The 23761-nt window shown below is 40.3% G+C and overlaps 1 protein-coding gene across 1 annotated transcript; it reads right to left on the bottom strand.

The window, feature by feature from the left end:
- Positions 1–826: 826 nt before the first annotated feature.
- On the bottom strand, positions 827–20440 carry Bhmt (betaine--homocysteine S-methyltransferase). Its single transcript, XM_005328994.5, has 8 exons — positions 20014–20440; positions 16748–16880; positions 11449–11567; positions 9873–10064; positions 9224–9371; positions 4821–5003; positions 4266–4494; positions 827–2385 (listed from the first exon to the last, which is right to left on the bottom strand). Exons 1-8 carry the CDS (start codon positions 20044–20046, stop codon positions 2199–2201), a joined length of 1224 nt encoding a protein of 407 aa, XP_005329051.1. The 5' UTR covers positions 20047–20440; the 3' UTR covers positions 827–2198.
- Between the last annotated feature and the right edge of the window lie 3321 nt (positions 20441–23761).

Below are 23761 nucleotides of genomic sequence, written 5' to 3'. Positions count from 1 at the left end.
GGGGCTGGATTTCAGTTTTTCAAAATATGAAAGCTACCACCAGGAGGCAGTGTTGACATATAGTTTGATTCAAGAAGAGCTTCAATAGAGTTCCTTCTGATGAAAGCATTTTTAAAATCAAAGGATATAAGAATGATTAAAGGTGAGGGGAGGGGAGGGGGGATAGTAGGGGATAGGAAAGTTAGCAGAATACAACAATTACTAATTGGGCATTATGTAAAATTGTGGATGTATAACCAACGTGATTCTGCAATCTGCATTTGGGGTAAAATTGGGAGTTCATAACCCACTTCAATCTAATGTATGAAATATGATATGTCAAGAGCTTTGTAATGTTGTGAACAACCAATAAAAAAAAAAGAATGATTAAAGGTTACATTTTTTTGTGGTAATAAGTTCTGAAAAGAATATTAAAGGAACGTGCATCTTACACAGTAATAGAATAGTAAGTCCAATGAAGTTTCCATCATCTATGAAGGATAGTTATTAATTATTGAACTTAGATTGAGAATATAAGAGAAACAGAAGATGGCAACTTCACACACACAAAAAAAAAAGGTGGGAGGAGTTCACTCCTATTTCATCTCAGTCCTAGGCTACCACTGGCCGAAGACTTGCTTTGCCTCCTTCTGTGCACAGACAAAAGTAGATTATTAATTCTCTTAGTAAGAAAGTTCTGGAAATTCCCTCTCTCTTTAAATACTACCGACTCCTTTAAAATTCCAATAGATAGTGTTGTTAATATTTTTAATAGATGGAGAAATGGAGGTATAGAGATTTTATATAGGATTTAGCAAATTGTAAAATAAGAACCAAATACAACCAAGAGAGTCTTCTTTTTTTAATGGCCCCAAATTTACAATTACAGAACAGTTCAATCAATCCAAGAATGTCTACAAAGCAGCATGAACTCTTTCCTCATAGGGTAAGGGTAGTGATTTTTATGTGAATTGTCCTGTGTCTTCAGACTTGTTACATCACAGTTCTCAACCTAGGAATCCTGGCTAGCATTTGGAAGATCTGTTTTCTTATTGTACTTAAAAAAAATAATTAATTAATTATACTTTTTTTTTAAGCTATCAAAGTAACAAAAGTTCACTGCTCCTCAACCTGACTGGAGGCATTTGGGTAGGCAGTTTTAAGTGAGACAGAGATAGCTTATGTGCCAACCCCTCTCCCTCTTCCCATCTGTCTTAATGGTAGACATGATCTGGGAAATAGAGAAAACCCTATAACTCTCAGGGAAGGACTGTGGGCTTTAGATACTTAATAATCAGCTCAATAGGATTGACTTATAAGAATAAACTTACTTTGGATGGTCTCCCATGATCAAAGAGTCCATAACAATGTTTTTCAAACTGGGTCAAAACCCATTAGTGGGTCATAAAAATCAATTTGAATGGTCACAACCAGCATGTTTTATTAAGTAGGATGGAAAGGAAAAGAATATAAAGTATCAGAGTGGATCAAACATATTTTACTCTCTGGTTTATGTTACCTGTTTTATTGGATCATTAAATAAATGGTGTTTCTTATGGGGTGTCACGTTCAGAGAGGTTGGAAGTCATTTTTCATAGCACTGTATCTGTCCCTGGCTGATTGCTGTGTCATATGTCATAAATATGAACTGTGACAGTTCATATTTCATCCTCCTTGGAAGCCTATCATTTCTTAATTAAAGTTCGAATTACTTTTCCTGTTTTTTCCCCCCCATGGTGCTGGGTTTTGAATTCCAGGGGCACTCTACCATTGAGTTACATCCCCAGCCTTCTTGTTTTTTTTATTTTGAGATAGGGTCTCATGAAGTTGTTAAGGTTGGCCTCAAACTCGCAATCCTCCTGCCTCAGCCTCCTGAGTCAGGATCACAGGTGTGGGCAAACCAAGCCTAACTGAATTACCTTTCTTCGATGCAAAGATTTTCATAATACCTTAAACACAGTGGGTGCTTAGAAAACCTGTTTGAAATTTCTTTTTTCTTTCTTTTTAAAAAAAAATTTTTTTTTTTGCTTCTAACTAAACTTCTAAAACATACTTTTAGAACTGTCAAGTGCTATTTGTAATTCTACTTCGTTTAGCTGATACCAATTATACGTGTAGGCTGGCGTTAACATAAGCATTGCCTTCTAACCATCTTTTCCTTATTTGTACGCACTGGGGCCCAAACATAGAGGAATTCGCCAAAAATAATTGCATTGTGACTACTGTGTCGATTTGAATTTTTGTTTTTCAAAGAGCTCTCTCAGCTGCTGCTCGGTGGTGGCTTCCTTCTGCTGCATCAACTCAGCGGTTCCTTTGGTCACACCCCAGGCATCCGGTTTTGACATGGAGGGGTTGTAGGGCCTGCCGGAGGCGATCCGAAGATTCTGCCAGTATTCCTTCCTGGCCCTGTGAGAAAAAAACACATATCAGACTCCTCCCCCAGCATGGGGCTCTAGGTCACCAGAGCCTGAAGCCATCTTTGACTCTGGGAGTATGTCCATTAAAGCCATTTAATAATTCAGACTAAGACCTTTAACCCTCCAAAGAATATGTAGGTCTATAACACATAGGGATCAAAACCTTAAGAGTGGATATTTTCCTTCCAATTGATGCAACCTCTCTGTCCCCACATTGTGACATTGGCTCTGTCCACAGGTTTTGCTCATCTCCAAATCCAGGATAGCTTTGCCCTCTACAACCCTGTAGATTCATTTCAGTTCTTTCAATTCCCATTTTCTCCTTCTATTTCAAACCTCACAATGTCTGGTAGCACTTCTAGAAGCCTTCTGCGCAAATGATTAGAGTTCGACAACTTGCTCATCTACCCTTACCCTGGGCTGTGTGAGACCCTACAGGCTCCTCATTACCTCTGGGATGCGGTCATGTGTCGTTATAGTCATGAATAATAAAACACCTCTTCCTCCTGATCCTCCTGGAGCCATGTCTTCTGTCAAATCTGTCTCTACTGTTGTTAGAATTCTAGTTTCTCCAGGCACCATCTTCTTTCCACCTCTCAGTACCTTCCTGCAGGCTGTTCCTTTGTCTGGCCATGACAATTCAGCTCAGGCATCAACTTTCATAGACATCCTTCATTAATTCCCTTCAGTCTTTCGCTCCTGAAGGCCATCACTCAGCCCCGGTATTACTGTGCAAGTCCCCATTGTTGAAATTCCTATACCATTTGAATGTCTGCCCACTAGGTTGCTCACTCACTGGGGTCAGGGATGTACCTTGGGCTAGTTGAGCATCCACAATGGTGCCTGACAGATTACTGTGTCCAATTAATGTCTGCTGAATGGAGCAGACCTGGTTCCTCTGCTTGGAGTGCCATCCTCTTGCTCCTTTCCTTTTCTACCTAGAATCTTACTTAGCCTTCAAAAAAGCCCAAAATACCCCTTCTAAAAATATCTATTAGGCAGAGATAGTGATTTTTTTCTCTTGTAACTTTTTTTTTTTTAATCCATGCCTCTACTGAAGCAATTACCACATTGGCTTTCTTATTCATTTTCACCAGCAAACAAGTCTATAGACCAGAGGTTACATATTTCTGTTTTTACAGTATTCCTAGGGCCTAGAGCAAAGTGTGATGTTTTCTTTTGTTGTTGTTGTTGTTTTTGTTGTTGTTTTAGTACCAGGGAATGAACCCAGGGGTGCTTAACCACTGAACCACATCCCCAGCCCTTTTTAAAATTTTATTTAGAGACAGGGTCTCGCTGAGTTGCTTAGGGCCTCACTAAGTTACTGAGTTTGGCTTTGAACTTGTGATCCTCCAGCCTTAGTCTTCCCAGCCACTGGGATTACAGGGATGTACCATTATGTCTGGTGCAAAGTTTGATATGAAATTTATTTCCTTGTTTATTTATCCCCCCCCCCAAACACACTGGAATGTAAACTCTGAGGGCAAAGACCTTGCCTATTTTAGTCACCATTGCATTCCCAGTTTCTTGACACCAATAGACTTAATTAGTATTGTTACATTTCGGTTATATTTAACTCTTAAAAAAATCAACGTGATTCAATGTTAGTGTCCACCACATGGATGGTATTTTACTGGAGCACAAAATCACATTTCATTGCCACTTAGATTCTTCACATTTTATATTCTTAAGGCTTTCTCTAGAAATCACTCCATAAGGATGTTCTATAAACATCTCTCTGAGAAAATGTAAGGAAGATGACTAATTCTTCATCCTCACATGCAAATTAGTTGCACTCTTTTAGTGACCTCACGTGGACATAATCATAATCTAGATGTATTTGGTTAGCAAATTGGGAGGTTTTCTTACCTTGCTCTAATCCAGGGTTTGGTGTGCATGTCCAAACCACTCCCCCAGCTGCCATGTTTTTCAGATGCTGGTGGCAAAAATCCCCTTTCTGGGGCCAGCTCCTCTGCAATTGCCCTGATGTGGTAGGGCTCAAATCCACAGCACCCACCGATGTACCTGACCCCAAGGTTGTAGGCCTCTCTGGCATATTTTTGAATATCCCATCTGGTTGCAACTCTGGGCTCCAATCCTGTAATAAATGGCATTATGTCTGAATTCTTTTTATTAAAAAAATCAAGATAAATAGTCTTCAGATGTGTATAATTTTCAATAAGTAAATTGTAAGTTTAAAAAAAAAACGTTCAGAGTTTTGCTTTGGTTTTGATAGCTGGTTTCATTTTCCCTTCTTCTGCCATCTAACATGAAGGGAGCTTTGGCAGTGGATAGAAACTTGGGGCAAGAGAAGAGGAGCTATGCAGCCATTTCTTTACTATGATAGAAGCTCTCTGGCCATAGATTTATGTGAAATTTATCAAGCAAAGCTATTGAGATAATTTAGAAAAATGTCTGTCTTACCAAACGGGAATTCTGGGAGATCAATAAATCCCTGTTTGCCGCAGTCGGGAGTGTGGTAGGCCAAGGGCTGGCTCATCAGGTAAGCTTTCAACCCTGCGGCCTCCAAGCCCTCTTTCATGAGCTTCACCGTCTGTAAACTAATTGTGGGGTCAAAGTGGCAGTTCACACCGACGATGGAGGCTCCTGCAAGTGGGGAGAACATCTTAACTTTAGACTGTGCCGATACCAGTAGGCCCGATTCTCTCCTCTTCAGGAAGGTTGTATTTGGAATGATGGATTGGAAATGTAGCATTTGGTCCTCACTCCCCACAAACCTATCTCACCTGTGAGCAAGAATGATTACTAGCAGGCAGGAAGTGCTTTCTGCGAAAAGTGCTTTGAAGAGTCTGGTATAATTGAAGTGTCACTTATGCGCACTGGGCTGTCCATCTTTTTTTCCAAAAAAATCATTATTAGAGGTTTTTTTCTACTTCAAATTTTAGTAGTCAATTTTTCAATGTTTGACGTTATGTTGCAAGCACAATAATTTTTCAACACTCCCAGCTGCTAGATTGCACCTGTGTTTACCATAGTGCTGCTCATTTGAGGCATAAATGAATGTTCCCTATCACCAGGCCTGTTTAATAATTTCACTAGGCTTTGTGGCACAGTAACAGAAAGTAATTTAGGAAAAAAGTTTTTTCAGAAATCTGTTTTCTAGAAGAAATTTTCTGTCTAGGATTAGTGGTTTGGAAAAAAAATCTTAAAAATCTTTTGACTCGAGCTAATCAATACAGTTAACAGCCTATCAATCATTTTGACAAGCTTTTCATTTACATGTTAGCCTTCCTAGACTCACAACAATATGGGGCTGTCTGCCTAAAGCTTTCTTCTAAAATTGTTGCTGTGAAGTTTGATTTAGTGAGAGCAAAATGTTTTAGATACTCCTTTTTTCCCCCCCACAACTTTCCTTATAGTCATTATATACTTAATTGGATCTGGACCAAAGATGTTTTATCATGGCACTTGTTAGACATGATTCTGGCAATTTCCTCCACTAGCAGACTTGAAGAGGCAACATGACATTACTCTGTCCTATCAAAATGGGAGGAATTCCTAGCTAGAACTTTTTCTTTTGGAGTTTTAAAATTTTTGGTAAAATAGACAATCATAAAATTGTCCATCTTAGTCATCTTTTGAGTGAACAATTTAGTGGCATTAGTTATATTCTCAATATTGTGCAATCTTCAACACTATTTACAAAATTTTTCATCACCCCAAAGAGAAACCCCATGACCATTAAACAATTCCCAATTTTCCCCTCCTCTTACATGTCCCTCATAACCACTAATTACGTCTCCTATATTGCCCATTCTAGATATTTTGTATACTTGAAATTATATATTTGCCCTTTTGTAAATGGCTTAGTTCATTTAGCCTGTTTCCAGGATTCATCCTGTTGTAACATCTATCAAAGCCACATCCCATTTTATGGCCAAGTAATATACCATTGCACGTATATATCACATTTTGTTTATTATTTCATTTGTTGAAGGACTCTTGGGCTGTATCCATTTCAAAAAGGACCTTCTTTTGGATGGGCTCATGTCCTAAGATTTTGTACCTTATCATAGAGATACCAAGAATAAGGGCAGGAGAGATTCTTTTTGGATAGTGACACCACATTCAGATGCCAGGAGCAATACCACTGATGCCACAACCTTTGGCATCCAGTGTTCAGAGGTGGGTGTCTCAGTGGTCCTGACTGAGCTGAGTCTGCTGTTTGTTCTTCATTCCTGGTCCACTTAGACCTTACTCCTGTCACTGACAGGTTGCCAATGGCCTCAATTGTGCCAAATCCAGCAGTGTATATCTCAGTAGCAAACGACCTCTACTGACCCTCCTCCTTTCTTAGCCCAGACCCCCACACTCTAAGTGTTGCTCTCACCTCCTTTGCTGCTTTTTTGGGTGTTACATGCTGAATCCTTTTCAATTCTGGGGTGCCCAGGATCCCACTGAGTCATCTTCTCTATTTACACTTTCTCTTTTTTGGTCCAGGGTTTCAGTGCAATTTGTATCTGGATCTCTTCCTAGTTTCTTTCTCTAATCCTGACCTTTTCAGTGAGCACTGCACTTGAATACTCACCAGCTTCCCTAACACCTTCACTTGGCTCTTGACTACATTTTAATTAATTTATTTTTTGGATGTTGTGCTGCCAGTGTTTCCCTTTCCTTGCTTAACTTTATTATGCTAACTAATTAATCATATGTTGGTTATTTATTGGATACCATTATTATTTATAGATAATAAATATCTATATGTATGATTTATAATAATAGATAGCCAATATATAACAATGGATATCCAGCTATTTATTGGATGCCGTTAGGTATAGGGTTCTTTGCAAGAGGTTGGGGAGAAAAATAAATACAGGACACAGTCCCTAACCCCAAGAATTTTATAATTAATTTCAGCACTTTCTAAAGTTTGGTCCATAAAAATAAGGTTTTATGATTAATTAAATTAGGCAGTGACTATTTACTACATCTACTTCTTGAAGACTGACAATACATATGAATATATCAAAGGTTTTAATCAATTCTGTAGTAAAGAAATGTGCCTAATTTAGTTTAGCATAACATTATATATTTGATCACAGAGTTCTATTAACATTTTTACAGATGGGAAAACGTCAACTGAGGATATTCCAAATGAGAGGAATAAATGAAAGGGTTGAGAGTAGGGAGTGATCACTGGGGGCAGGAATGATCATGGAAGCAGAATACACAAAGTAGCTCAGTGATAGAGTGTTTGACCAGCATGTGTAAGGGCCTGGTTCTGGTCCCCAGGACCATTAAAAAGGAGAAGAAAAAGGAAAAGAAGAAGGAAAGGAGGAGAAGGAGAAGGAGAAGAAGAATTTGAACTAAACATCGGAACATTGGAAAATGCACTAGATGTATTAGGTAGATGTTTATTAACTACCTATGATGTGCTGTTCACTGTGCAAGGCAGAGTCTTCTGTGCTGAGCCAAGCAGACACAGTCTCTGCCTTTATGGATCTTATAATATAGTGAGACATTAAATAGATAAATAGGAGAAAGGGGCGGGGTTGTGGAGGACATGCACAGTGTACAGCGATGACAACAACAGCAGCCTCCGACTCTGAGCTAAAAGAGGAAGGATCAGATGTAGGCCAGGTACCTCTGCCAATGAATAGAAGCAATGACAAAGGTCTCCTCTGATCTTTTGAAAATAGTTCACTTGCTTCCCCCAACTCTGTTTTTATATGTCGCATAAAGAAATTGGGATTTTGTGATTTCACTAATAAATTTAAATATTTGTTATTGTTGAAGACAAGTATGAAAAAGTTTTATGAAAAATCAGGAGTTGGATAAGAGTCAGAAAGGAAATAAATCACCAGTCAAAATTTCTCTGTTTCACAGAGTGAGCAGGACTCTTCCCCTGACAGTTATTCCTTACATTTCAAATGAGGCAGTTTTGAAAACAGTGAGTTTATCCTAATTGAAATGAAATGCAATGTTGGGAATACAAACTGTATTGTATAAAAAAGATAGATTAGGTGGTCAGTGTTTCATATCAAATATTTTTTTGATTTATTATACCAATTACAAAAAGCAAAGTACACTAGCAATTTATGAGAATGGAAAAACTTTGGCAAAGAGGGCAACAAACTTTGAAGTTATTAATATTTAAAGACCTCTACTTGAGGCAACGTATTCTGTTTCTTTTCTTTTCCTTTTTTGGTACGGGGATGGAACCCAGAGGTGCTTTACAATACCGAGCTATATCAGTAGCCCTTTATAATTTCTTATTTGGAGGCAGCGCCTTGCTAAGTTGCTGAGGCTGGCCTCAAACTTGCAATCCTCCTGTCTCAACCTCCTGAGTTGTTGGGATTATAGGTGTGCACCACTGCACCTGGCTAATGTTTTGACTTGCCAAAACATTCTTCTCACTTCTAGGTATTAAATCACCAGCATAGATCCAGTTGCTCCTTTCAAAAAGCTGGTGTACCTGCGTGTGTGTGTGTGTGTGTGTGTGTGTGTGTGTGTGTAAACTTTTTTTCATTTGGAACTCAATAGTGATATTATTAATTATTAGCAGAATCATAAAAAAAAAAGTAAATTACTGGTTTTCCTGTTAACCAAAGGAGTCTGTGTATTTTGTATGTTATTTAATATATTTTTTTGTTTCCATTTTGTTTGGTACTGGGAATTGAAACTGGGGTGCCTTACCACTGAGCTAGTCCCCCACCCCTGCATTTATTTTTTTAATTTTATTTTTAACTTGCAAATCCTCCTGCTTCAGCCTCCTGAGTTGCTGGGGTTAGCCGGTACCACTGCACCTGGTTGTGTGTTATTTGAGAAGACTGCGTAATTGCAGACCAAAGGAAATCTATCCTCACCTGCTTTCACCAGGCGCACTGCACACTCGCCAGGGGGCACGCCATGCAGATCTCCTTCGGGGCCAATGCACATGGTGGCTGCCACTGGTTTTCCAGATGTCTTTAAGGCTTCCACTGCCCACACAGCTTCTTCAACATGTTCGAAATACTGAAACAAGTTAAGGTTAGCATACTTTTAATCATGTTTTCCCACAAAACAATGAGAACATTCATTCTATAAAACATCAAGTGATAATTATGTCATCAAGCATTTTTAACACAGAATAGAATGGTATGGCGATTTCTCAGTGTGAATTGCAGTCAGAAAGTTTGAAAAACACCATTTGCATCAGCTGAATCAAATTTAGCGATATTCCTTAAGCTGGAAAAAGATTTCAAAAATGAAATATTACTCTTAACTTGTCATGATTGGCACCTAACCCCACACGAGAGCAAAAGGTAGAGAAAAATGCATCAAGTATCCTTGTCTTGGGGCTGGGGATGTGGCTCAAGTGGTAGCGCGCTCGCCTGGCATGCGTGCGGCCCGGGTTCGATCCTCAGCACCATATACCAACAAAGATGTTGTGTCCGCCGAGAACTGAAAAATAAATATTAAAAAAAAAAAAAAAAAAAGTATCCTTGTCTTATCTTTGATCACAGCTGTGTTTACCTCTGCAATAAGGAAGTCCACATTCTTCTTCATAAAGACTTCTAACTGCTGGTGAAAGATTTTTTTAACTTCAGTTTCACTCTTGCAGCTGAGGTATGAAGGTGTCTGACTCACACCTCCTGCAACCAAAGCGTCTCCCTCATTAGCCACTTGCTGGGCGATGTCACAAGCTGCTTCATTGACTTTCTGCCCCTAAAATGGGAGAAAATAGGATACACCTAAGTTTCATGTGAAAAAGAAAAAAAAATATTCAGACTGCACATCTTGGTTTTATGTTTATGATAAAGATTTCATCCCAGATAAGGACGGCTATGGAGTGGGGCAATGCTTTACCAAGTTGAGTAATTTCCAAAACAACACTAATAATAACGATGACAACAATAAACCTAATAGTAATAATGGTATCTGAGATATAGCCTTAGGCCAAAGATCTGTGAGAGGGTCAGAGTTTTTACACGCAGGGATCTGATCTGTTATCTTCCAGTGTCTAAGCTGCACTGAGATGAGTGCAAATAAAGGTGGTGGTGGTAATAAGGATTGGCTAATTTATGATTAATAAGATTAAACTTCAATTAAAATCACAACAAATTCAGGACTTTTTGTTATGTATTTTCTTAAATGATTGATAAATGTATAAATCATTAATTTAAATAAATAAAAGATCTTTTCAAATTATGTAAACAGTAAAACTTGGCCCTGAACTTCTTTTTTTTTTTTTGTACTAGGGATTGAACCTAGGGATACTTTTCCACAGAACTGCAACAACAAGCCTTTTCTTTTTTTTTTATTTTGAGACAGGGTTTTGCTAAATTTCCAAGGCTGACTTTCGACTTGAGATTCTCATTCCTCAGCCTCTAGAGTCACTGGGATTACAGGTGTGTGCCACTGTGCTGGGTGGGTGGGTTTGTTTCTGTTTTTTAAAATGGGGACTGGCCTTAAAGTCCTGGGCTCAAGGGATCCTCCTGCTCCAACCTCCATAGTAGTTGGAACTATAGGCACACTACTGAGACAGCTGGGACTTAAGTACTTGGCTAGTCCATGGGAGGCCCTGAATTCCAACTCATCACCCCCCCCCCAAACAAAAAACAACAGGACCCCCACTCCTATCCTAAAACACAAACAATAAAACCACCAAACCACAGAACTGTAGATCATATAAACTCAAGGAATTTTAGAACTCTCTGTTCGTATTGGAGATGAACAGCTTTGATGGGTAAAGGGTTGCCCAATAACACAAAGCTGCTTGTAACTGAGTCAGGCCCTATTCCAGATTTACTGACTCCTTGGGTTTATTGTCTTTCCTATACTCTGTAAGACGGTAAGGATGTACGAATTTGTAAGGATGCCCTCTTTACTCAGCAATTTAACATGAGACTGGAACAATGATTATTAAATAACTCCTCACTAGATGTCTTTCTGTTAATTTCAGAGATTCCAGCTAAAGCCCGAGAGTGTTATTCACAGGTGTTTTTGTAGTAGTAGAAATAAAACAAAACTCTGACGAGGCTCTTATTTTTCTGAGTGATGTGGTGTATCTGTGATGCCTTTTATAGCATCTCAGGCTGGTTGTACTCACGGATATTTTCTCCAAGACATAGTTTCCCCTGTTCTCCAGCTTGTCTTCACTGGCATAGAAGGTGAAGGTCTGCATAACATTCGATCCAGCTCTAAGAAACTCTCGATGAAGCTGGCGAACTGGGAGATTGCACAAGGAAAGGTATAATTTCTGTTTTCAAAAGGCTCTAAATAAACGTGAAAACAACTACAACTACTTAGATTTCTAGTTGCTTGGTATTTGCACATCTTGGGGATTAGTAAAGAGGTAGATCTGGGGTCTCCTAGCAACTCCTGCAAACCTGCTTTGGCTAGATGGATGGGTGCTTCTCTAAGTTTGACTCCCCCTGAGATTCACCTGGGGCCAATTATAACTGCAAGTTCCCCTAATTGCTCCAGACCCAGCCAACTTGAATTCATTGCCAAACTCAATGCTGCTTCCACTGGGTGCAAGAATCAAGAGTTTTGAGCATAAATTTAAGCAGGAGAAATAAGCTGACAGTTTCTGGATATCCTTTCAACTTCCATTTCTTGTTTTCCTTTATCATAAGGTTCCTAGATCCATCCTCTAGACAATAATAGGATGTGTCTGGTCCCCATGATACAATATCACTTATACTAATTACTTTTATTTTATGGTCTTCAATGCCTCATTATGGTAGTGTTATTTTATACACATTATGGAAGCTAAATGAACAGTGTTACATGGTTATATACATACAGAGTTAGAAATTAACCTTGTCAATTTAGCATGAGAAATGCAAGTATTTGAAATTACAAAGCAAATCCTAAATGGTCAAGTAAAATTCTACATTTCTTCATTAGAATAATATGTCTGCAACAAAATCATTTGGGAGCAACATGTGACCCGAATGAACACGAAGGTTGAACTCAGTCCACCTAATAACAGTAATAATACATCTGTTGCTTATGATTCCCAGTTAGTGTGGGTAGACATAGATGTCAATGTAAAAAAGTATTAATGTGGTGTAGAGCCCAATGGGAGTGTTATATAATATACACATACTCACTGTATTAACTTTCTAAAATCCCCAAATTTCTCTATTCCATCACACATTTGGTCCCAACATGGTTTGGATAAGGGATTTGAGGACCTGCAGCATATCCTTACCTTTCTTACCACCTAAAAACTTAGCTCCAGGCACCAGACATGTAAAATGTTTCAGAAGAAGTCCAACTTGCAAGGAAATTTTGGGGAATCAATTCTAGCTACCACTCAGTCTAAATTATCTTTGCACTTACAGATAAACAGCTTCATTTGCAGAAAACAGCATGAAAACAGATTACTCCTCTTCTTCACAGTATGACTGTTTTACACACCTTTCACCTAGCCCCCAAAGGCAAAATACAATCACTGTCCTGTGGGGATGGTCCTATGAAGGTGCGTTACAGGAGACCTGTCTTTTCTGATGCATCCTGTGGTCCACTGTGCTTGACAGAATTTGAGCTGAATGCTGGCAGAATCAAATACCATATGGGATTTGGTCTGTGGCAGAAGGGATTAAATTGAAAGACTTGGTATCATGGATTTTCCATTAATTCTCGAAAATCATGTAACTTCCCAGAAGAAAACATAAAGCAAATGCTTGACACACCCAGACAAGCTCAAAATAACAAGGAGTCGGCTAGCCAAGAGATAAAATGTGCTATTTCTATACTAATAGTATCAAAGAAAATGCCAGAATAATTTCTTTTGAGCTCCCGGAGTATGAAATGTTTTTTTATTTTTTATTTTAGTTGGACACAATATCTTTATTTTATTTATTTTTATGTGGTGCTGAGGATCGAACCCAGGTCCTTACATGTGCTAGTGGAGCACTCTACTGCTGAGCCACACCCCCAGCCCCTGAAATGTTTTTTAAAAAATGTGACATAAAATTAGAACTTGTGGTTTATAATAATAGTTTTATTTGGTCTACATGGCATGGTCCAGGCAAGAATAAGTTCATCATAGTGGTTTTGCCCAAGAAATGTTTTATCCGGAACATCACCTGGCAAGCAGACCATAGAAAGCAAATCATGGGGATGTGTGAAATCTTCATTCAAGGTTCTTAGCCACCATTACACTGTGCTCCTAAAAGCCCTTTAGTGCAAAGCTTCTTCAGGTGCAGTCATTTCACAATCACCTTGGGGTGATGATTGTAAATGCAGGTTCCTGGACTACTTCACAGACCTAATGAAGCTGAATTTTCATAAGTGGGGCCCAGGAATCTGTAATTTTTAACAAACTTCACTGGTGAAATGACAATGTGAGATTCTCAGTTCTACATTTCTTTCTTACAAGGATAGAACACAGTATTATTTCTACTTCTTTTTGGAAATATGAAAGTTGTGTACATTTGCTGGGTTGTACCTTGTGAATATAGATCTTTCACTTTGGGTACTGTTTAGGGACTGTGTGGTTTGTACTTTCTATTCTTCTTTGGAAGAAATAAGTTTTGTACTTTTCTAGCAGAAACAGGTTAATAAATGCAAGAATACTATCGAGAGAAGATACAACTCAGTCAACTTAATAACAGTAGGAATACATATGTTGTTATGATTGCCAGGCGTTATTTTAAATACTTCCCATATAACTTAATTAACCTTCCTAACAACTTTGTGAGGTAGTTGTTAACTGTTCATGTGCATTGTTAGTTTCCATCATTTATCACTGAGTTTGACAAAATATATATATTTCTAATGATCATAAAAAAGAACTGTTCCTCTTTTATAAGTCACTGAAACTTTCTTTACTTTCATCTCAAAGACTCAACTTCGTACAAGTAATCTGAGCATACTCAAGTCCACACTTTCGTCCTGCCTTCTTACCTCAGGCAGATACAGAAATCTGCTTAAATCCCTTTCTTCCATATCTGTCCAAGGCTATCCTCTGAAACAAAGCCATCAGCCTCTCTCACCTCCCTCTTTTCCAGACCAGGAAGATCTTCTAAAATCCTTCCTTCCAGGATACTATCCAAACTGGTCAGAGAAGTCCCATCTCCCCTTGCTCAGTCTAGCTCTGTAACTGGAATCCATCGTTCACTCAATCGAATGTGCCAGACCTTGATTGTTCTAAGGGATACGTCAGCGAACAGTGAGTTTTCATTCCAATACAGGTGGACAAATAAAGACTAATAATAAACAGATAATTCAGTGCCATCAAGAAAGTGAGACAGAATAATACAGAGGTAATAAAGATAATCAAGGATGACCATGGGGCTAATTTAGGTTAAGCACACAGGGAAGGCCTTTCTGAAGTAATGCTAATGTTGAGTCATGGGTTCTATAAACACAGAGGAAGAGTTGGGAGAAGGAACAGAACGAAGGTCTAAGTGGGATGATGTGAACATGCTCGAGAGGACAGAACAGAGGCCAGGTGGATGATGCTGTAGGCTCTCAGATCTTCAGCCCATGTGCCTCTTTTCTGTGGTGGCCCACAGCACTGGCTGCTGAAAGTGCCCAGGTAGAATATTCTCCAAATGTAACCAAAGTTAGAGGGGGCTCCCTTGCCCAGGGTTCAGTCCACTCATGTGGGGAGAACTGACAGCTTGCAGGTGTGACTTCTGTTGGTAAGCGAAGGACACCAACCATCTTACCTCAATATGGGACAACTCAAAAGGACCTGTCTACCACTAGAGTTCCAGAAGGCTGGCTGAGGCCTCTGATATAACTGTATCCCAGTATAATTCCTCCCCCTGTCCAACACTGTTTCTCTCACTCCTTTATAGATATTGTTTCCTAAAAGCACTCCCCAATAAAATTCCTGCACATGAATCTCCAAACAAACAGAATTTGTTTCTGGATGGCCTGACCTGCAAGAGTTGGATTTAGAACAAGTCCTAGGAAACAACTAGAAACTGTCATTTGGAGTTGGAGCTCCCTGAGGCCAATAATAACTCTGATACGAATGAGCATCCCCCATCACTGGAGGTAGGAGGCTTTTTGACAACTCCTTGCATGCTCTAGGGATGCTACTATTAAAAATATTAAACTGTGGTGAACTGGGTTGGGCTGCTTCTAGGAAGGTGAGCACTAGCAGATTTATGAGAAAGTATGCATGTATTCAGATGTATGAGTGGTTTGGAGGAAGTAGTAATTATAAGGACTATGGAATCAAATGGCTACTATTGGGTACCATTGGTGCACTGGAGGAAAATAATCAAAGCCTAAGAGTAAATTATCCCCAACCTAAGTATCAGTATGAAAGTCTGAGAGCCTCCTGGGTGGCACATAAGGAGACCCATTTTGTGAAACTAGAGAGCAGAAAGAGCTGAAGATCTAGCTCTAGACTAAGGTATATAGGAGGAGAAGTCCAGAGAAGTTGAACTGTCAACCAGAAAGCCTGTAATACTAAAGTCAGTGCCTTGATTAGGAATATATGGGACCTCGAGGCTGGGGGTGAAGACATATAGGTGGACTCACCCAAGAACCTTAAAAACCCAGATCCTTCCTAAACACTCTGAGCCTGCAGAAGTGGCCCATTCCTTTCTTTTAAAGAAGAACACTTACCTCTTGCTTGAGGGACCATTCAAAGGCTTCTGTCTTGGAAGACAGCATTTATTACCCCAGGTTCCCTCCTACCTCCTCTCTCCTGGCCATCAGAGATTTTTGGTCAAAAATGTGAAATGAGTCTAAGGCACATGGGTGTAGGTGTAGAAGAGGTGGATATTTGCATTTAAATAGGGTTGGGTTAGTACGACACAAATTGAACCTGTTGGCAAATAAACAATGGAGGCAGGACAGTGATTATGATGTGGAACCTCAGACAGTAAAGTGGGTGATAAGAAAGGGGTGGACATATGGGGAGAATGGATTGTACACTAAACTGATGTGGACAAAGGGCTGACCTTGATGAGGCAGAGGAGTGGGAGAACCAGAGAGAGTGAGCAGAAGGTGGGAAATGGTGGGCAGCTCTTGGTGATGACAAAGTCTAGGAGTGGGTCTCTTCGGTGGTGGTGAAGAAAATATTCACAGGAGATAGGAGGAGATTCAGGCACTACAGCAAAGTGCTGAAAAGATCATCTGTATGGAAACTGAAGTCATCCAAACTGGTGAGGGAAGAGGGACAGAGAGGAAGGTTCTAGGCTCATCTAGGTTCTAGACTCATCACTTCCTGGCAGGGCCAAGGAAGTGGACAGCTGATGCATCATGAAGGGCTGTTTTGCTATCCAACATGTGAATCTATAACACAGCTAGTAGTACCTAGGAGGCCATGACACATAGCTGGCCATGACACATGCCGCTCTTTGATAGTTTACTCTTGAGCTTAGATCAACATAGTGCTCATCATGAGAACTTAGAATAGATTCTGTACTAACCTGCCTCAGGGTGCTCCACAGCAGCTTCTGGGGTCCAGGGTCCTGCCTTCACGTAGCCTCTCTTCTCCAGAGCAAAGACAAACCCTCCATCTCCAATGACAACCTCTCCAGCGTTTAAACGTTCTAGGATGCCCTAAAATTCCAGACAAGGGGAAGAGAGTTACTTGAGTTTTTAAGACAATTTTCCATTTTAAAAACTATTCTTGAGAAGTATGATTTCTCTTAAAATATGCATATTTTATACATCAATTTATGGCAGAACACTCATATAATGGAAATTTGTGTATTCTTGTGTATGTGACGGGCATGTGTGGGTATCTTTCAGAACACATTAAAGAGTATTTGGGCTGGGGGTGGAGTTCAGTTAGAACAGTTGCTTGAAGCCTTGGGTTCAATCCCCAGCATGACAGAAAAAAAATGTATTTGAAGAGTATCACAGTGAGAGGATATTATGTTTAAAGAACCATCTGCTAAGGGATTAAACTAAATGATTTTGTTGTAAAGCCTCAAATCTATACTGTAGTACATATTCTTTGTTCATTCAAAATTAAAATTAAAAAATATGTACAATTTAAAAAATTGTACATATTTCTGGGGCACAGTGTGATAATTCAATCATGTGTATAATGCATAATGATCAAATCAGGATGACTGATATTTCAATATCTACCATTTCTTTGTGATGGGAACCTTTGAACTTCTCTCTTCTGGATCTTTATAAAATTAGAATAAATTGTTATAAACTGTGCTCACTATACTTAAGCACACATTTTGTTGTTGTTGTTGTTGTGTTTTTTCTCCCTCTCAGTGCTAGAGATTGAACCCAGGACTTCATGAATGCTAGGCAAATGCCTTTTATTAAGCTACAGCTCCACCCATTTAGCGCACATTCTTAAAATGGTGATTGTTAATCTTCTTACACTATCCATGAACTAAAACAAGCATTAAAATCATTAAAGAGGTCAAAGTGGCATATAATACTATTAGGGCATTTAGAAGACTGAAAAGTTACAAGTCATTTAGTAAAGGCAGAAGGAAGAAGATTCTAGCACAAATGTGATCAAGTAATTTAAAAGATCCTTCTCTTTGCTATTAAAATTCATTTTCCACAACAGCAGCTATGTTATGCATCCAGAAAGTTGGGAATATGCACATTCTGTACTCCATGCCAGGAACAGGGAAGAGACAAATACAAGTATTTCCAGCCTGTTTGCCATACCTACTCCATCTACAATCCTAGGCAAGAATCACCCAGTGTTAATGTTTAAGAGATAAATTTTGAATGGAATATTTTAAAAGGGTTTTATAGATGAGACAATAATTTACTATTATAATTGTATTTTTTTAACTTCAAAGAACCATAGACTTTAAGAATAAAAGGTATCCTTTTATTCCTAAAGTCACTTTAGGGCGCCTGCTCTGATTTTCCAAATGGGGAATGAAAGCCAAGAGTTCCTTAGAAATTTATACACTGTGTCCCAAACTAAAGGACTCTTCCTGACTCTTATCCTTAAGTGATATCTAGATTTGATTTTTAATAGGGTGGAGGAGGTTGGGAAAATCCTGAAGAAACTGTGAAGGGCAAAGGAATAACTTGGAATTCACCTACTATGTTCCATTTACTAGCAATACCAGCAGCTAAAACAATTGCTGATATAACAAGGGCCACATAAATCTGCTGGAGGCATCCATAGGGTTTTGCACCCAAATTCCTTTCTATATTCTTACAGCTTCCTTTATTTTAACCCTCTTCCCTTTCACAGCCCCACCGCAGACCATTTGGACAGCAAGCAGTAGCCACTGTACTTTGTACTTCTATCAGTTGCTAATAATGAATATGTGTTATCTTTGAAACATACTTTAAACTCAAATATGTAGATGCATTATGGTTCATGTTTTAAGCTGATATGGAAACAAGGTTACTAAGGAAACTTTTCTCCCCATTATGTCCATCTGTGGCTTAGATAATTCTTTAGAGATAATTCTTTAAAATGTTAATGTTCTGAGTTTTGGGAATGGGTTAGAATCCATGACTATGAAAATGGAGCCACACCAAGAAAAAATATTAATTAAATCTCCAGAGGACTCAATCTTTCCAGTGGATTTATGAATTGGCAGCAATTCTCAACCTACCTGAACTGGGTTCATTCAGCCCTAATCATTCGTCCTTTCAACACACTCCTCACACCTTCCATGAATAGGGTATGGTATTTAAAATATCTGATTATTCTTTTTCCCTGTGTGGAGTCTTTTTGATTTGGTGGTCATTCCTTAGAAACTGGGCACAACAGGGTGGTGTTGGGGTAGGGTGGATGGGTGGTGTTCTGGGGTTCCGGCCCTCATGGTCCTCACAGCCAACGGAGTAAGTGGATGTGGTCCCATTGCCTTCCAACAATTTTCTGAGGGCCTCTGTGGTGCAAGGTTTGAGACTGGGCCTGGGGGCACCAAGGGCTCAAGTATATTCCTTCCTCCCACCATTCTTCTCTTATCTTCCCATCCGTCCATTCGTCCATTCCCTGAATTAGATGAAGATAGACTGTGTGGATTGAAAACACTCACCCCAGCAAGCCCCTGGGCTGCTTGTAACCAGGAGCAAGAACTGCTGGGGTTTAGGTGTTTACAATCTTATCAACAGCCCTTCCTCAACATCTTACAGCCACTCTGCTCATTCTCCTGCGGTAGTTGAGACAAATCGCGAATGAAACCTACCATCGCCCCACCAACGCCTGAGCTTTGGGTGCGGCGCGCGCGCGCAGCGGGAACCGGGTGGGGAGGAGCGCGCTACCCGCAGGACCGTTTCCCGCCGGCGCCGCACGGCACAGGCTCTGCTCCCTTCTGGCCTGGCGCGCGGGCTGCCAGCCTGTGCCCCGCCCTGGAAGCGGAAAATCGCGCCTGTCGGGGGAGTTCTCTGGTCTTGCGGGGCTGGACTCGGAAGGGGTTTTGTCTTGAAGCTCTGGGGGAGCCCTCGAGTCCGGGATGCTTCAGTTGGGTAGAGAAGGATCACTTAGGTCCAGGGCGCGCTCTGGGCTGTGAGTGCCGGGAGAAAGGGACTTTCGGGGACGCACTCTGGACAAGAGGCAGGAATGGGGGGCGGACTCAGATGCCACAGGGTCACTCCGAAGTTTTGGAAACACCTTCTGGCCCGAACGCGGAGGAGGACGCTGGGTCCACAGCCGGGCTCTGAGGGTTCCCCTTCGCTGCTGAGGGTGCGGTGACCTGCCGGTGAGTGGGATTGGAGAATGCCGTCGGGCTTTCTGGAGACTCACCTTCTTGGCCTTTTTGCCTCCGACGGGTGCCATCTCCGTGGTGCTCAGACCGGTGCTTGGCCGGATCAGAAGCGAGTTTGCCCCTTGCAAAGCTGGTGCAGCTCAGCGGCAGCAGCAGGCCTCTTTATACCAGCTACTCGGAGCAGGGTGGGTTTCCCCACCCTTGGCGCGGTCCAACGCGGGCCTCGGCCTTGGAACACGCCCACCAGGCTTTTATTCTGGCCACTGGGAAACTGCCCGCTGGAGGAGATGTCGAGATTGTTCTCTCAGATATGTGGAAACATCGAAAAGTAAAATAAATAAAGAGATTGCCACTTGCTCATCTGCACATAGTCCCTTGTGCACTCGGGGTCTCCGACCTTGATCCACCCCTCTCTTGCCTGGGATTATGTACCATAACCCACTAAAACCACCAGGCAAGGCCCTTACGAATTCCATTCAAAGCCCAAATATTTGTCCAAGTCCAAAGATTTGAGGTTATTGTGTAAGGTGATGACCTGGAAGAACTTCAGCCTAAGGCGTGGTCTCTTAAATGACACATTTAGTATAACGAATACAAATCTTAGCATTTACAGAAGAGTCCAGTTCTAACCCTGGGTATGTTTAAAATGCCGGTCTACCCTTACATCCAAACGTGCCTTACAGTTTCTAATGCTACTGTAGTTTCTAATAAGAAAATCTTTACAATACTCAGCAAAGACAGACTTTTACCATTTATATTTGAAAGTGAAAATGCACTTTGGAGACTTCAAAATTCAGGATGAAAACAACGTATGCAGGGTTTGCACATGTAGTTACATAGGCTACTAGTTTAAAATGTAACTTACAGAACAACATAAAGTCTGAGACAGGGTTCAGAATCTTTTACCCAAATAAAATCAAGTGAGAGAATTCTGTATGTGAAGCAATAGCTTCCACTTCAACATTTGCAGAGAAAGAAATTATGGTAGCAAATGATGGATTAAAATTTAATTGCTAATATGATTTGTACTTGAGATGCAACTGAGGAGGTAAAAATCCTTTTGCTACTGATAAGTATGTCAACTTAAAAATGGAAATAAATGAAAGGATATAATTTAAAAAAAATCTACTATTGTGCCCACACACACATGATTTGGGTCATCAAGAAAGATGCATGAGGATAATGTCATCATTCACAGTACCTATATTTTTTTAAAATTTTTTTTAGTTGTCAATGGACCTTTACTTATTTATATGCAGTGCTGAGAAACGAACCCAGTGCCTCACACATGTAGGCAAACGCTCTACCACTGAGCCACCACCCCAGCCCCAGTACCTATATTTTTAAATCTTAAAGCACTGGAGTATCTGAGAAGGTTACAGTTTAGTTAGATAATGAAAAGCTAGTTATAGTATTAACCTCTGTGGCTGCAGGGAGCAGCGGCAGTGGTGGGTACCAGGCACTAGGGGGCGATATCAAGGCTCTGACAGTCAATAAAAGCTGAAAGTAGACATTTCCAATATCGGAGGTTGATCTAAATCCAGCAAAACTTTGGAGACATTTTAAACGAATAGCATTAAATTTAAAATGAATGATTAAGTTTAATAGGTAATGTGGACATATGGCAAAAAAAATTTTAAGTCCCTAGCTGCTGTTGCCAGTTAAAACACCTTCTCTGGAGGTGACCAGTATTACCTGTTAACTATCTTTCCAGAGGAATTCCAAGCCTGAGTATTTGCATGCATATAAAAAACTGTACTTGAACATAGGAAACTTTAGTTATTTAAACACTTATTCACCCTCACTTTTTCCAAGATGATTTATAGACAGCTATCAAAGTACTTTTGTTTTTTCCTCAGTGTTATGGTTTGGATCTGGAACGTTCCCTACATTGTGTTGAATGTATTGAATGCAAAGCAACGATGTCCAGAGATGGGTCTTTGAGGAGATGATTGGATCTCAAGGTCTCTAACCTCACCGGTGAATTAATGCAGTTGATGGATTAATACTTAGAATAGACTACTGGGTGGTAACTGTAGGGAGATGGATCATGGTTGGAGGAAATAAGCCCTAGGGGACATGTTCTTGGGAACTGTATCTTGTCCCAGGTCCCTTCATTTTCCCCTCTCCCTCTATTCCTCCCCGCCCCTGGTTTTCAGCTGCCCTCAGCAGAGCAGCTTTCCTCTGTCACATCCTTCCTTCCACCATGATTCTCTGCTTCCCCTCAACACCAAAGCAATGCAGCTGGCAGACTATGGACTAAAACCTCCGAAAGCAGAAGCCAAAATAACTTTACTTCCTTGAAGTTGTAATTGTCAGATATTTTGGTCATAGCAACAAAAAGCTAACATACTTAGCCTCTCAGTTTGTTGTCCTAATTCCTAACTTTCTTCCCAATTCCCAAATTAGGCCCATTTTTTAAAAAAACCATTCATCTACTGTTTCCATAATAGATAATAATAGCCATAGTATTGGAGTGCTTTCTATGTGCCAGGCACTGATTATGCCTTTTCCATACACAGTATCATTTACTCCTTACAACTCTGTGAGGCTGGTGCCCCTCTCTGTGCTCAAGAATCATGGAGGCTGGCAGTTAGAAGGGTTATCAGCCTGAGCTCTGGAGTTCCTTTGCCCAGATCCCAGAGAACCAAGTCCGCTTGGATACCACCTAGGAAACAAATTCCATAATAAGCTGTTCTTGGGAGGCTGCCCATGCTCTTTGATCTCTGCTCAAGCAACAAGATGAGGGAGGTCCTACCACTGAAGTCTTTGGCTTTGTACAAAAGATGTCCACAAGGTTAAAAATAAAACCTGAAGGGAGGAGGGGAGGATTAGAGCTAGAGATCCACCCCCTTAGTTTTATAACCTCAAAAGAGAGGTATTGTTTTATTTCCAGATAGTGTTTTGCTCTGCTTATAACTGCATGTATTCATTCCACAAACATTTATTAAGCACCATTAATACAGTGTTGGTGCTTGAGATGAAGGATGTCTTCCCTAATTTTATTTTCAATAGGGAAGATAGACACCATCTCATATAAATATGAATATATCCCTTTTATCAATATGTAGATGGGAAAAATCTCAGGATTTTGCATTTTCATTCAGCTGGGATCACTTTAAAGTGAAACTGTCCTTTCACAGATCTTTTTGGACTAAAACTCTTTCATTGAAGCTGTTTTACATTTTAACACTGTGGAGAACTGTGTTTGCAAATTGGTGACATGGCAGTGAGGCTGAGCTCTGTGTTTCCTTTGGCAAAGTCTGTGTTTTTAAAAAAACTGAGTGTGAATTCCTGTACCTGGAGCAGTCACCCTTCCCGTTTGCAGGGCTGGACTGCACCCAGTTGCCCTACGCTCCTGTGTTTACTTCATCTTTAGCTTTCAGCTTCTGTTGTATGTAGAAGACACATTTGATGGGATCAGATACATGATCCCCACATATTCCCTGAATGGAAGGTTTTACTTGCCTCCTATTTTCCTACTGTCACTAACCTCAGTTTCTTTTTGTTGCCACTTTTGGGTTCATCATTAAGAGATGGTGGGGATGGCTTTTTCTCTGAAAACTCTCTTCCCTGGGTGCACTTCACCCCCCACCCACCCCAGTCTGTTGCAATGGCCACACTCACACATTTATGCCAACACTCCAGACATATCATACCCCATCACACAACCATCCCAACTACTTCTTGGAAGGGGTTTGATTTCCTCGTATGTAAACCTAGAAGTTGAAGTGAGGTCAGTTTTCAGACTCATTTTTTAATTGGTTTGGCATAAACTTAGAGCAC

Source organism: Ictidomys tridecemlineatus, chromosome 1 (genome assembly GCF_052094955.1).
Source record: "Ictidomys tridecemlineatus isolate mIctTri1 chromosome 1, mIctTri1.hap1, whole genome shotgun sequence".
Taxonomy (NCBI): Eukaryota; Metazoa; Chordata; class Mammalia; order Rodentia; family Sciuridae; genus Ictidomys; species Ictidomys tridecemlineatus.
This window is presented reverse-complemented; position numbering and strand designations above follow the sequence as displayed.

Bases quoted from the DNA above. Each gene is read 5' to 3' on its own strand.
- Bhmt (XM_005328994.5), bottom strand. From the start codon at position 20,046: ATGGCACCCGTCGGAGGCAAAAAGGCCAAGAAG. The intron at 11,568-16,747 runs GTTAGTACAGAA...GCAATCTCCCAG, and splicing joins TGTGGAGCACCCTGAGGCAG to TTCGCCAGCTTCATCGAGAG. The intron at 5,004-9,223 runs GTGAGGATAGAT...CCCCACTTGCAG, and splicing joins AGTGCGCCTGGTGAAAGCAG to GAGCCTCCATCGTCGGTGTG.